The sequence below is a fragment of the Notechis scutatus genome, chromosome Z (genome assembly GCF_049901735.1).
Source record: "Notechis scutatus isolate UNSWTSFEM ecotype Mainland chromosome Z, rNotScu1.2, whole genome shotgun sequence".
In the NCBI taxonomy this organism is placed as follows: Eukaryota; Metazoa; Chordata; class Lepidosauria; order Squamata; family Elapidae; genus Notechis; species Notechis scutatus.
In genome coordinates this window covers 4698017-4713292 of record NC_142025.1, presented here as the reverse complement: position 1 = coordinate 4713292, position 15276 = coordinate 4698017, and the positions used below count along the sequence as shown (strand labels likewise).

At 45.4% G+C, this 15276-nt stretch overlaps 3 protein-coding genes and 1 long non-coding RNA gene across 5 annotated transcripts in view; 3 read left to right on the top strand and 1 right to left on the bottom strand.

Moving 5' to 3' along the window:
- Nucleotides 1-15276, top strand: part of LOC148128753 (uncharacterized) — a 271070-nt gene that overhangs the window by 12955 nt on the left and 242839 nt on the right. The gene's annotated exons all lie outside the window — the stretch shown is intronic.
- Nucleotides 2368-9581, top strand: LOC113419486 (verrucotoxin subunit beta-like). The gene is given in 6 exon segments (XM_087945819.1): nucleotides 2368-2440; nucleotides 6685-6834; nucleotides 7641-7975; nucleotides 7977-8568; nucleotides 8571-8647; nucleotides 8650-9581. Coding segments are annotated over 6 exon segments (1491 nt in total). The 3' UTR covers nucleotides 8914-9581.
- On the top strand, nucleotides 9980-12055 carry LOC148128755 (uncharacterized). The gene is made up of 3 exons (XM_087946988.1): nucleotides 9980-11238; nucleotides 11608-11663; nucleotides 11794-12055. Exons 1-3 carry the CDS (start codon nucleotides 10610-10612, stop codon nucleotides 12021-12023), a joined length of 915 nt encoding a protein of 304 aa, XP_087803114.1. The 5' UTR covers nucleotides 9980-10609; the 3' UTR covers nucleotides 12024-12055.
- The window catches only part of VILL (villin like), a 70926-nt gene continuing 70079 nt past the window's right edge, over nucleotides 14430-15276 (bottom strand). For both annotated transcript variants that reach the window (XM_087946958.1, XM_087946957.1), the window contains exon 20: nucleotides 14430-14924. In XM_087946958.1, the coding sequence (XP_087803084.1) occupies nucleotides 14811-14924 (114 nt within the window). In that variant the 3' untranslated portion in view covers nucleotides 14430-14810. The remainder of the gene's footprint in view (nucleotides 14925-15276) is intronic.

The following is a 15276-nucleotide window of genomic DNA, read 5'->3' as shown; positions in this document are numbered from 1 at the left end:
CAAGAGGCTCCAGTTCGGAGTCAGCGTAGCCCTGGGGGTCTTCCAGAGCCTAATGGAGAGGCTACTCTAAGGCATCAAGGGGGTAGTACCCTATTTTGATGACGTGCTGGTGTCAGCGGCCAACCAAAAACAATTGGAGAGCCGCCTGAGGGAGGTGCTTCAAAAATTCAAAGACTCGGGGTTAAAAGTCAAGAAAGAGAAATGCCAGCTGTGCACCGAGAGAGTCAAATTCCTAGGGTACCTCCTAGACCAGCATGGGATCCACCCAACGGGGAAAAAAAATCAGGGCCATCAAGGAAGCCCCTAGACCGAGTAATAAAACCGAGCTGCAGGCGTTTCTGGGACTGATTAACTTCTATAATGTTTTCCTGCCCCAAAAGGCGACCACGGCGGAACCGTTGCATAGGCTGCTGGACAAGACAGCCACCTGGAACTGGGGAAGGCGAGAGGAAAACGCATTCAACCGAACAAAGGACCTACTCACATCGGACGCTGTTCTCATCCAATACAGCGAGACCCTACCGCTAGCAGTAACATGCAACGCATCTCCCTTCGGCGTCGGGGCCATCCTCAGCCACACTCTCCCTGACGGAAAAGAGGCGCCCATCGCCTTCTTTTCAAGAACCCTCTCAAAACCGGAAAGGAATTACAGCCAGCTGGATAAGGAGGCCCTGGCAATCGTCGCCGCCGTAAAGAAGTTCCACAAGTACCTTTACAGCAGAACCTTCACCATCATCACCGACCACAAACCGCTGCTCGGGATTCTGGCAGGGGACAGGGCCACCCCGAACATCCTATCCCCTAGGATGACAAGGTGGTCCGAATTCCTTGCCGCCTACAATTACCAGCTAACCCATCGGCCCGGTAAGACAATCTCACACACAGACGCCTTGAGCTGCACTCCGTTGCCCGACCTGGACGCCGACCCAGCACCTGCCACGTCCACCCTGAGCATAGAGACCTTACTCAATCTCCCCCTGACCGCGTCAGACATTGCCCGGGAAACCAATAAAGACAAACGTCTGGCGTGGGTTTTAAACTGGGTGGAGAAAGAGTGGCCAGAAAAAGAGTACGATGAACAATTCAGGACTTTCCGGAGCCGGCAAACAGAACTCTTTACACAAAAAGGTTGTTTACTGTGGGGGGACAGGGTGGTTATCCCAGAGAAATTACAGAAAAGGGTTTTGGACATGTTACACGAAGGGCACCCGGGCATCGTTAGAACAAAAGCCCTGGCCAGAAGTTACGCTTGGTGGCCAGGGATGGACAAGGAAATCGAAGCCTGGGTGGCATCGTGCAGGCAATGCCAAGAATCCAGGCCGAGGCCTCCCGCCGCCCCAATCCTGGAATGGGAAACCCCCAGAGGGCCATGGTCCAGGATTCACATAGACTTCGCCGGGCCCACAAAGGGACACACATTCCTGATAACGGTAGACGCTTACTCCAACTGGGTGGAGGTAAGCAACATGAGAACGACTACCACAGAGGCCGTTATCAAAGAACTCAACAAACTATTCTCAATCCATGGCCTCCCAGATGTAATTGTATCTGACAACAGGCCCCAATTTACTGCGCTACCGTTCGAAAAAATCCTAGCGGAACGGGGAATACGGCATGCACTGACAGCGCCAGCACATCCGGCGGCGAATGGGAGGGCGGAACGAATGGTACAATTTACTAAAAAGACAATTAAAAAAATCGAAACCGGGGAAATACAGGACAAAATCAATAAAATGCTATTCATACAACATATAACCCCGAACACAACAACGAACAAAAGCCCGGCAGAACTATTAATGGGGAGAAAATTAAGATCCCCACTAGACAGGCTACACCCCACATACAACCCGGAAAACCCCCCCCGACTCATCTAGCAAGCACCGAACATTCACACCGGGCAACACAGTATACGCAAAAAACCTCACAGGGGACCCACTCTGGGTACCTGCAACAATAACCCAGGTAACAGGTCCCCGCTCGTACTGGCTACAAACAACCGACGGACGAGCATGGAAATGACACATCGATCAGTTAAGATCGAGAGCTAACACGGGAAATACAATCGACACGCAAACACACAGAAACAAGGAACCTGAAGAGGGAGGGGGAAACCCAAACATAAGAAGAGAAGGAAGCCCTGACAAACAAAACAAACAAACCCAATAAGAAAGAAACCAGCAATACTCACCACCAGAGCCACCGACAGACGACCAGCCCAAAGCCTCGCCTGGAAGGTACAGCCAAGCCAGCTCGACCAGCCCAGAAAGACAAGGCGGGAACAACAGAGCCAGCAGCTCGACCAGACTGGGTAGACCGGGAGGGAGCTACGGCGAAAGGCCCGACTCACCCTTCCAGGTGGTTCCATCGATGAGGCAGGGAGCAGCACAGACCCCGACCGAACCGGCCGGAGACCAAGAGACAACTAACCTGCGCAGGTCCAGTAGACTTATGGGACTACATTACGTAGGACCGAACCAAGAGGGGAGGGGTGTTCTGTATTTGCATTCTTGTAACCCTGCGTTCTGATTGGCTAAAATGCACAGCACTCGGATTGGTCAAGTGTGCAGCACTGATTGGCCATTACGAAGCAACCGCGATTGGCTGAGCCAATCGCGGGAGATTTGAACGGCTGTCATTGGCTGCGGCGCCCTGTGCAAGACCAATATAAGCCGCCGCCGATCCAAGCCTAGCAAGCCGATCTACCTTACAATAAAAAGAGCTTTTAAAAGTCACTTGCCTCGCATCTCTTCTTGGGACCGATCTACCAATATAACACTCTTCCCTCCTGGGAGCTTTTCCATTGAGATGCCAAATTCTGGCTCTCCTGGGGAGGGTGGAGGGTGGGGGATCAGACTTTGTCTTCTCTAGTTGAATCTCCTGCTAGTCCCTTTCAAATAACTGCCTGTTCAATCTCTTTTGAAAAAACCTCCAGTGTTGGAGCACCCACAACTTCTAGTGGCCGGCTGTTCCACTGGTTATTTGTCCTCCCTGTTAGGAAGTTACACCTTCATTCCAGGTTGCTTGTCTCCTTGATGATTTCCCATCCCTTGTTTCTTGTCTTGCCTTCTCCTGCTTGGCTTCCTCTTCTTTCTGGCAGCCCCTGAGATATTGGAACACTGCTGTCATGTCTCCCCTGGTCCTTCTTTTCATCAGACTAGACATACCCAGTTCCAGCAACCGTTCTTGCTATTTTTAACCTCCGGTCCACTAATCATCTGGGAAAAAATAGAGAAATTAGCCTCTTTGGGGGCTGTTTTCAGGCCGTTTTTTGAGTTGTTTTCAGACTAGTTTTCAAAAACGGCCTGAAAAAACACCCTGAAAATGCCCAAAAATTGAAAACAGCCCAAAAAATGGACAGGCTGAAAAAAGGGTGGGGGTGGGGCCAGCGAGTGATGGGATTAGCCCCAACCGGCTGAATCCTACCTCTGCCTTTGAAGTGAGTGGCCAGGAGGCGGGGCTGGGTGTGACAAGTGATGTTTCCCACCCCATCACATGACCAACCGGCCACGCCTACCCAGCCCGAGAACCAGTTGTTTAAAAAGTTTGCAGCCCACCACTCAATAGAACTAATTTATTCTCCATCAGAAAACAATTTGGCTGATGTCATCACAAAGCCATGGAGGATACAAAGACACAAAGATCTTGTGGAGCAACTTGGTTTAAATGCTGTCCAGCTATAAAATTGGAGTGGTTCTAAGACACGGGTGTCAAACTCACGACCTGAGGCCACCCACATCCACCCACATTAGCAAAGGGGGGGGGAACGTCCCGATACGTCATGTGAGGACGATGTGATGATGTGAATTTGACACCCCTGTTCTAAGATATTTAATTTAATGACTTGAACAGTAAAGTGTACACTGGGGCAGAGCACACGATTGTCGCTGATTGGTTGGAAGGCATGGTGAGTCGCTGCCTGAGGCAATCTATGTTATGATTGGATGCTGGGGGAGAAGGGGGAGTTTCTTGTTTTCCCGCCCTTTTTCTTCTGTGTCTGCTATTCTGGGGTTTACCTGATGATTTACTTCATGATGCTCCTGCTTCCATGGCCATCTCGTCTGCCATATATTGGAAATATATATTCATTGATATAAAACTTCATGTCACAGTTTTCTGACTCCATTTGGAAACAGGCTGCGGAATTCCTTGACAAACCAAACCGCCATCAGTGAGTGGAGTGCGTCTTGTGCCCGCATCCTGCATCCTTTCGGAGACTCATCGGGCAGTTCTGGCGTCCTCCAGAAGTTTCTTCTCTCTCTTTTTTCAATAAATTTTTAAAATTGTTTTTTATGTACGGCAAATCCACTCCATTTCAATCATGCGTCGATTAAGTATACATTCCAGTTATTTAACCATTATGAATAATATTCTTCCCATCAGATCTAACAATACAACAATAATCACATTCCCATATAGATGATAATATTGTTACAATTATTTAACCATTTATAAATGTTTTTCTTGTCAAATTCAGCAATGCAGCAATAATCACATTCCCATATAAACAGTAATATCGTATATATCTATTACGCTAATTTATCTATAAATACATCAAATCTATTTCAACTTGTTCTATTTTCTATCCATTGATAAAACTGATTCCACACCATATAGTATTCAGTTTTTTCTTTTTCTTTAATTTCTAGTGTCAGTCTATTCATTTTCACAGATTCAAATATTTTTTCAAATATTTTTTTTCTTCTGTCGGTATTTTATCACTTTTTCACTTTTGGGCAAATACAATTCTAGCCACTGTTAAAACATGTAAAACCAATCTTTTCTTTACTATAACTTTCTGGTACCATTCCTACTAGGAATATTTCAGGTTTTAAATGTCGTTTAATCATTTTTTTCTAACCACGTGTGTATTTTAGTTCAATATCTTATAGCCTTTGTGCAAGACCACCACATATGATAATATGTTCCTGGCGTTTGGCGACATTTCCAGCATTTCATTGATTTATCTTTGAACATTTTCGCTAGTTTTGCTGGTGCTATGTGCCACCTGTAAAACATCTCATACGAATTTTCCTTATATGCTGTCGAAATTGTCAATTTATAATTCCTATTCCATAATTTCTGCCATTTTTCTAATTCTATAGCATATCCAAAAAAATGTTTGCCCATGCATTCATTGTTTCTTTGACTTGTTCTTCTTCCAACTTGACACCCAGTAAATGACAGTATAATCTTTCAATCGATTTATCCTCTGTTCTCATTAGTATTTTATCCAGTTCTGTCAACTCTTTCTCAATCCTTTCATCTTTAATATCTTTTTCATACCTTGTTTGTATCTGCAGATACGAATACCATTCTATATCTAGTCCTTGTTCATTCTTGTTTTGTTTTGAGCTCACCCTTTTCATTTAAGATATCTTTATATCTAGTAACATTCCCCATTTTACACACATTTGGAAATACAAACGCTTCTATTGTTGACAACCAGACTGGTATCTTCATATAGTGTTGCTCTTGTGTTTTTAACCACATATGTAATAATGCATCTCTGACCATATGTCTCTGGAAATACCCATGTGTTTTCCCTTTTCTATACCATAAAAACGCATGCCACCCCATTTGTAAATCATGTCCTTCCAACATTAACAATCTTTTATTTCTCAATAATATCCATTCTTTCATCCATGTCAAAACCGTAGCCTGATAGTAAATCTCCCAATTAGGTAAACCAAAGCCTCCTTTAATTCTAACATCCTGTAGCATTTTAATGTTGATACTTGTTTTTTTCCCTTGCCATATATATTTCAACACCAATTTATTAATATTCTCAAAGTATTTTTTTTCTCTATCTTAATTGGAATTGTCTGGAACAGATATAATATTTTGGGCAATATATTCATTTTAATCGCTGCTATTTTTCCATATTGCCCTATTTTTCTAACTCTGTTTTAATCTGTTGTTTCTGTTTATAATAGTTATTTTCTTTGTTCCACCCCTTGATATCAGTTATATTTCTAAGTATTTAACTATCTGAATATCTATAGCTTTTGTCAGTTCTTTTTTCTGTTTCTCTGTCATATTTTTCACCAATATTTTTGTTTCCCCTTTATTTATTGTCAGTTCAGCCATTTCCCCATATTCTTCTATTCTACTTCTCAACTTAGTTCCTATTCTTAGAGGTTCTTCTAATATAAAATATAAAATCATCTGCAAATGCCTGTAATTTGTATACCTCTTTTCTTATTTCCATCCCTTTTATTTCTTTGTCTTCCCTTGCAATTCTATTTAACACTTCTAAAGTTAAAATGAACAACAATGGAGACAAGAGGCACCCCTGTCTTCTTCCTTTCTCAATAAGAATGTTTTCAGTCATTTCTCCATTAACCAATACCTTCACATACTGTCCATAATGTATAGTCTTAATCGTATGTATAAATCTATCCCCAAATTCCATTTCCTTCATTTGCATCAATATAAATCTCCAATTCAAGTTGTCATAGGAGATTGTCAATCTCAGAGTCAGCTTCATGCAGATCATGCCAGTATGTTGCTTCTAATACAATCTTTGAAGTTTTTTGAAGTTTGGCTCAAGGCTCATGATTTAATTAGGGCGATCGCTGGAATTCTGACACCCAGAATGTGGACCACCATCAGTGGGTGGTGTGCGGATTGTGCCCACAACCTGCGTCCTCCAGGGAGTCATCAGTCAGTTGTAGTGTCTTCCAGATGTTTTTTCTCTCTTACAGAGAACCAGAAGCGTCAGTGACACACAGGAGCCGAACGTGGCCCAGGCCGAGGATGCCACTGAGACCCCAGCCCTGGGCCGCCCCTTCCAGCTGGGGATGCTGTACGACTGCCGCAAGGATAACCTCATCCCAGGTAGGAGCCGGAAGAGAAGGAGGCGGATGGGCGTGTCCTGTGGGAAACTCTGGAGGGAAGAAGACTGAGGCTGCCATCCATGCACAGGCTCAGCCCAGGGACACTTCAGAATTGGGCCCGTGGTCTGCTAATATGGTTTCCCCGAAAATAAGACCTGGTCTTATTTTCTTCCGGGTCCTAAAATAAGCACTAGGGCTTATTTTCAGAGGGTGTCTTACTTATATCAAGCCCACCCACCCCCCAAAAAATCAGGGTAGGACTTATTTTCAGGGTAGGTCTTATTTTCCAGGGAAACACAATAGCAGCTAGGCAAGTAGGGAATTCTGTCTGGGAAAGCATATCCACCCTTTGGCCAGGCACACAGCAGGGCACCCTTGACTGCCACTCATGGCATGAGTTTTCCCCTCCTGGACCAAAGTCACTGAAATAGTTTGGAAAATGGTTTCAAAAAGGAGTTCAGATCTCACACAGAGTGGTGAAGTGAGGGATGTGCAGGTGTGTCTCAACAGAGAAGATGCATTAGAACATGTGATGAAAATCATAGTTTCTCCAGGGAGTGGTAAATCTGGCTGGAGATCCAGAGGTGCATAGCAATTCCCATTCCCCTCTACTCAGTCAAAAGCCTTTGGGGTTTTTGTTATTGTGCAAAACAGGCAGGAAGCTTCTTTGGTGATGTCCAGTCAGATCAAATGTAGGAGCGCACGAGAGGAAATGGTGTCTCCTTTGTCCCATCTCTCTGGAGCTCCTCTGCCCAGCTGCAGGTGTTTTGGAAGACGGTGTTCAATTTATGACCATGTTTTCTTCTGGCATCACCCTTTGGGATTACAGCTCTCTTCAGAAGGACCTGACCATCAAGCCTCACCCCAAGACAGCTACTGAAATCATAGAATCCGACACCATTGATGACAACATCTCTGCTCTGAACATCTCAGCCTCCCTCAAGGCCAACTTCCTGGGAGGGCTGGTTGAAGTGGGAGGGTCAGCAGATTATCTTCATGACACCAAGAAGTCCAAGCAACAGGCCAGAGTCACCATTCAGCACAAAGCCACCACCAGGTATGAACAGCTGACAATGAGCCACCTAGGAAGGCAGAATGTCTCTCAACCAGCCGTCTTTGAGCTTGGCACATGGTCACCGCCACATGGTCACCGCCATCCTCTATGGAGCCCAGGCATTTTTTGTCTTTGACCGAGAAGTCTCTTCAGTGGAGATGGTAAAAAATATAGAAGGAAAACTCCACACTACACTCATGAAGGAAATATCTATTGGAGGAGAAGCAGAGGTCCAACTGACTGAGGAGGAGAAAGAGAATGCTCTGAAGTTCAGGTGCAAGTTCCACGGAGACTATTCTTTGAAGAAAAATCCAGTGACTTTCCAAGATGTCATGAAAGTTTATGAAACTCTCCCAAAATTGTTAGGGGAAGATGGGGAGAAGGCTGTGCCTATGAGGATCTGGCTCTACCTTCTGACCAAGCTGGACACCAGAGCAGCTAAGATGGTCCATGAGATCAGCCTAGCGTTGATATTTGATTCTAAAAAGATCTTGGAGGAACTCAACGAAAGCCAGATGCAAAGCAATGATCTAGCCAAGAATCCCATCACCGAGACCTTCCCTGAGATCAAACAGAAGATCCAAGAGTTCAACGATCTGTGCCAACAACACAGGCAGACTTTCCAGAAAGAGCTGTCCAGAGTGTTGCCTTCCATCCGGGGAGGAGGGCAGGAGGAAGGGACTTGATGTCCATCAACCAGTCGCCCTTCAACAGCCAAAGACTCCATGAATTTCTGGACACCAAAAAAAGAAAAAAAAAGAAATGAACTTTGTCAAACCTTATCTGACTATTCTAAGTGAAATACAAGTTATCTCATCTCAGAACTATCTGGAAGAAATAGTTCTGGACCCCCAGAATTTATATGTGGTCTCCTTTGTATTCACTTCCTTACATGAAGAGGAGCCATTTCTGTTGAGTTTACAGGACTGGCTTCGGGAACAATTCTTGCCAGAATCAGTGAAGTCAACAAGGTCCAGTCTTGTGGTGAAGAAAGGCCGGGCCTGGTTTGAGGACAAGGAGTAGACCCGCAATGCTCGCCAAGCTGCCAAGTCCATCAAAGACTTTTTCAGTATCAAACAATCAAATGAGGAGGTCCGCTTTGTGGTGGCCTCAATCCCAGATGTGGACAACCCGGGAGCCTCAATATATCTTTATGAAGATGGGGATCTGGTCAGCAAGAACTTTGAGTTGCCCTCAAACCTCTCCCTTTCCTGATTGGTGAAGTGAAACACAACAGCATTCAGCTAAAATTTCAGCCAGCTGAACATGGAAGGGCTGCCATCTCCAACTATCCAGTAGAGTACAAGATGGTAGGGGAAGTTGCAGAGGAAGAAAACTGGAAAACCATGAAGACAGAGGACACCGAGGAGCTGTTCCTGCTGAAATATCTGCCTCCAAACATAGAGTCCCAGTCCCAGTATGCTGCTTGTTGCAAGGTAGGCCTTAGTAAAACCAGTGATTTGAGCCCACCCATAAAGACCCTTCCCACCAGCCCTCCTGAAAAGTTAACAAAGGTCACTGCAGCATCTTCTATCATCTCTATGGCCTGGATGAGTCCCAGAATTGTTGCCTCAGGAATTGTGGTCATGCAGTACAAGGTGGAGTACAGAACAGTGGAGGCTGGAGCTGGGATGAAGTAGTGGAATGAAAAAAGGACAGAGAGGAAAACAGAATTTTATCCCATTGAAAGTCTGAAGTCCCAAATGATGTACAGAATATGGGTGTTGGCCCTGTGTGATACTGAAATTCAAATTCCAGGGTATTTAAATGCTACTTATTATCCCGGTCAGCCAGAGCTTTCACTTTCTCAGCTTCCTCCTGCACATTCTTATTCTGGATGAAAGCTTCTTTGTGGCAACCATTGCTGACCACCGCTCCACCACTTTCGGAAAAGGGAGTTAAGCCAGCTAAGGAGGGGGGTTGTGATTCCCCCGGACCCCTGCTGGATCTCCCCTGTCTTCACTTACCTCTACGGGGTAACTATTAGCCCCCAAATCTGGCTGGATCGGGGGCACTCCAGCGGCGAGCGCAGCAGAAACCGTGCACAATCGCAGATTCCTGCCGCCGCCGAAGCCTTGCAAACCGGAAGTCTGCCCCTGTGTGATAATGGAGCTCTGAGTGTCCCCAGCGAGGAGCTGGAGGTCTCCACATCACTGGAGGAGGAGGATGGAGGAAACGTAGCTCACCAGTTCCTTCAGGAAAGTTCCCTGGTGGAGGACAGAAAGCCATTAGTCTTTGCCCTTCCTCTGAAGAAAGTCCCCTCAGGTGCCTCCACCTCCTGTCTCATGTACCAGCTTGGAAAGGAGAACCCAGAAATGCCCAACAAAGTGATCCTGGTGATGGGAGCAACAGTATGTGGGAAAACCACTCTGATCAACAGGATGACCAATAATATCCTGGGTGTCCAGTGGGAAGATAATTTCAGATTCAAACTCATTCATGAAACCACCCAGAGAAGCGAAGCTGGAAGTAGGATGTCTGAAGTCACAGCCTATGTGGTGAATCATCAGAAGGGTTTCCAAATTCCCCATTCTCTCACCATCATTGACACACCAGGATTTGGAGGAACAAGAGATGCAGAGCAAGACAAACTGGTGGAGAAGCAGCTCCCGGAGTTTTTCTCCACCCCAGGGGGCATTGACCACGTGGATGCCATCTGCTTCATGGCCCAGGCCTTTCTTCCTATTCAGCTCATGCCCAGAAGTGCGTCTTTGATTCCATGCTCTCCATATTGGGAAGAGACCTGAAGGATAACGTCCAACTCCTGATCACCTTTGTGGATGGGGGGACCCCACCTGTCCTGGAGGCCCTCAAGGAGGCTGACCTGCCATGTGCTCAGGACGAGTTGGGAATCCCTCAGCACTTCAGATTCAACCATTCAGCCCTCTTTGCTCCCCGAGAAAACAGAGGAAGCCCTAATGCTGCTGCTAAAATGTTCTGGAAAATGAGCAGTGAGAGCATGAAGGATTTCTTTGACTCATTAAAGATGCTGGAAACCAAAAGTTTAACCTTGACCCTGGAGGTCCTCAAGGAACATCAGGAGCTGGAAGCTTTTCTTAGAAGACCTCCCCCTCCTAAGGTTGAGCAAGTGCACCCAAATAGTTTCCAGATAAGTATTAATCCAGTAGCCATCGGGAAATCTTCAGTCTCCAGATACCAGGTGGAGTATCGGATTCCAGGAGACAATTGGAAAAGTCTTCAACAAGAAGGCCCTAAGGATCAATTCACCCTGGAAGATGTCCACCTAAATCTTCAGTACCAATTCCGATGTGCAGCTGTGACTCAAGAAGTGCTCGATCAATGGAGCGAGGCAATCACTTGCACCTGTTCTATCGGGAGACCTGCTGAGGTAATTTGCAGGGGGAGGAGGGGGGGAGTAGAATAGTCTGACACCTGCAGGGCTGCAGCAGAGCAGACAAAGGTCCAGAGAACAGGGTCCCTTCCAGAACGGAGCTGGCTGTGGAGAACTGCCACTTCCGACATCAAGCCCACCGTTCCTGAAATCCCCAAATTGCAGGACTCCAAGAATTGAAGGGCTGCATAAAAAAGGGGTGGGGAAAAGATCAGAGGGGTCAGCCTCAAGGGCAGTGAGGAGGGGGTGGCCCTTCTTTACCCCCCTCCAGTTCCTCCCTGTGTCTTTTGAGGGAGGGGAGTTCCTTGCAACCTTCCTGCCAGGCAGCCTCTCCTTTGTCTGACTCTGGTTTGCTTTTCATGCAGAAATCCCCGGCTTTTGTGCTGTGCGATGTATCTGGAAATGACTGGAGGCATCCCAGGTAAAGTCTTGGCCTCTGGGGGTGGATGGGTGGGTAGAGGAGGTGGAAGTCGTTGTCCTGGGTGGAGGGACAGGCTACGATGGCCATATGCTGTTGACCCTTTTTCGCTCCTCTCCCCTTTGGGTTGCAGGGCCTGAACAGAGGATCATCCTGGTGGGCAGAACCGGAACTGGGATAAGTGTGACGGGAAACACAGTCATGGGGAGGGAAGTTTTTGAGTCTGGGTGGGCCCTTTGGTCAGTAACAAAAACATGCCAAAAGGAGGAGGCGCAGCTGAATGGCAGGAAGGTTGTGGTTGTTGATACGCCTGGGTTTTTCCCTACCAGTCGTCCAGACAAGGATATTGTTAAATATGCATGACGTTACATCTACATATACCACGTCATCCACGTCAGGTGCAAAGTGGAGTCTGATGTCAGACTCCACTTATTGGTTTCAGCCACTGGCGGGAATATCGGAGATCCATCAGTGGCCGAAGTATTGGACGACACCGACTATAAAAAGCCAGCGCTGGCTGCAATTTTTGCTTTTTAACCAGTTTGAAATAAAGAATTCTCTACACTGCTGGTCCGTTCCCTCCTTGCTACACCTATCTAACAATGGCAACAAAGGTGGGATACTAAGGAAGACAAAGGACCTCGCGGGGCACCGCAACCATTTTCCAGCTGACCATTCAGACCGACAGCGAACCAACATGGCCCATCGATCCCTATCCATCCCATTCGACCCAGCCAAAGAGAAGTGGTCTTCATACATGGGAAGATTCAACCAGAGTTTGGTAATGAATGGGATGAAAACAGAATCCGGCTCCGAGAGCAGCGACAGCGAAAAGGAGGATGTTCATCGGGTAAGAACCAGTAAATCCGAAAATGGAAAGGGGAGCAAACCATGTGGAAACTGCCAGGGAAACCACCCTCGCTCCACCTGCCGTTTTAAAGAAGTGATCTGCAGGCGATGCGAGAGAAAAGGCCACATTGCGGACACCTGCAGAGCCAGCCAACCGGCTGACACTCCAAGCCGAAGAACATACTCCCCGAACAAACATTACAAGAGTCAGAAGACATTTGGCGCGAAATTTAAAAGACAAGATGGCGGCCGGGAAGAAGAAACACACCACACAATAGGTGGCTACAATCACACTCGTGTAGTACACACAGGTACTATGGAATGTGACAAATTCCTCACAGAAGTGAAGATTGATGGAAATATGTGGCCGATGGAAGTGGACTCAGGATCATATATATCAATGATATCCTGGACAGCACTCCAGAAAATCAACCCCACGATCCGCCGAAATTCAGTGACTTCCATTACACCAGTATATCTCAACCTTATCAACTTGGAAGATGAGGGTGGCTTTCAATTCCCATAATTCCCCAGGCAGTGTGTTGGCCAGGGAATTCTGGGAGTTGAAGTCCATGCATTCTCAGTTTGCTGAGGTTGAGAAATATTGTTGGAAGATGAATTATCCAATAGGATCCTCATGGGATCAAGTCAGCTAATTTCACCATTACATGGCCAGAGAAAGGTGCAAAAGGATTGATTAAGCCATACTACACTCTTAATAAAAGTGACCTTTGAACTTTTGTGGTTCAGTCGCTAAGTTGCGTCTGACTCTCCACAGCCTGGGTTATGGCTTCCAGTACCCAGGGAGATAATTTAAAGAAAAATAATTTGGCTTTGTAAGAATGAGAGAGAATGAATTAACCACGATTTGTATGGAATGAATTTGAGAGACTTGATGTTACCTTTTCAGATAGTCCTCAACTTACAACAATTCATTTAGTGACAGTTCAAGTCACCGAAAAAGTGACATATGTCCGTTTTTCACAGTTACAACCTTTGTAGCATCCCCGTAATCATGTGATCAAAATTTGGACGCTTGACAATTGGCTCATATTTACGGCGGTCGCAGTGTTCCCGGGGTCATGTGATCCCCTTTTGTGACCTTCTTACAAGCAAACTCAATGGGGAAGCCAGATTCACTTAACAACTTATGTTGCAGTGATTCACTTAACAACTGTGGCAAGAAAGGTCATAAAATGGGGCAAAAGCAGAGGTGGTTCTGACCAGTTCTGACCAGGTTCTGACCAGTTCTGGAGAATTGGTAGCAGAAATTTTGAGTAGTTCCGAATACCATCTCTGACTGGCTCCGCCCCATCTATTCTCTGCCTCCCGAGTCCCAGCTGATCTTCTTTTGGCTGGGTCTCCTGGGTCGCCTTGCACAGGAGAATGGAGCTGGAAAGCAGGTTAGTAAGGTGGGGAGGGAATGGGGATTTTGCAGTATCCTTCCCCTGCCACGCCCACCAAGAATTTGGGGATTTGGGGATTTTGCAGTATCCTTCCCCACCACACCCATAGAACCAGGAGTAAAAAAATTTGAATCCCACCAATTTTGAATTTTGACCAAGTTATTTAACAAATGTTTCATTTAACAACACAAAATTTGGGCTCAATCGTGGTCATAACTCAAGAACTATCTGTATGTGCAAAACTGACCAAGGATATGTATTATCACCTAACTACAGGTTTCTGAGTCCTTTCCATATTTCTGTTTGGCATCTAAAAATATGTCTTGAGTTTTACTCAGTGCATTTCACTTCTCCCAATTCCACCCCAATTTCAGACATGTAGAAAGTCAAATATTTTCACATACAATGATGCAACTATCTCTTTATGCCAGTCATCCCCCAAACAATGGCTTCATTTTGCTTCCATTTATGTAGAACACCTAAATAAAATATTTTTTAAAAAAATAAACAACAATTGAGAGAAACCTTCATGTATTTCTTATGCAAATAATGGAACAATTTTGTAGTGGGGACGGGGAAGTTACTGTTTTCTCAGTTGAGAAAAATTAGGAAATCATTTTCATTAAGATTATTGTTGACCATACAGATTTCTAGAAGACTTTATTTTTAAAATTGTCCTTTTGAAATTTGGGAAACTCTCTTCCAAGATCCATCTTCTTTCTGAGTCAGGAAGTCAAAACAGCCAAGATGGTATAGCCACCGAGCGATCAAAGTTCCATCAATTTTTTACCTGCATTGACAGTTCTAAGATAAATTTGTGGCCCCATCTTAACCTTTGTGCCCTGCCTTGCAAACAATCCTGTTTTCAGGTGTCACCAACTATCCGTCCCTTTGTTCAAAACAATCCGAGTTGTTTCTTCTCGTTTTGCTGTTTCCATGTAGGCATCTGGTAAAATGCATCTTTTGTCTTCCCAAAGATATCAAAAAATTCTGCATCAGATAGGAAGTACTGCAAAGAGAACAACAACAAAAAATATAACCCCCTTTATTGAGATATTCTTCTTTTACTAACAAAATAAATAATAAGAGGTAGATCTTGACTTTCAACCCTTCATTTAATGACCATTCTAAGTCACAATGGCACTGAAAAAGGCGACATACGACTGTTTGTTCAGTGAGTTTTGCCTCATGTTACAACATTTCTGGCTGCAGTTATTAAGTGAATCACTGCAGTTGTTAAGCTAGTAATACGGTTATTAAGTGAAACTGGCTTCCCCATTGACTTTGATGTCAGAAGTTTGCAAAAGGGGATTATATGACTCTGAGACAATGCAACCGTCATAAGTACATGCCAGTTGCCA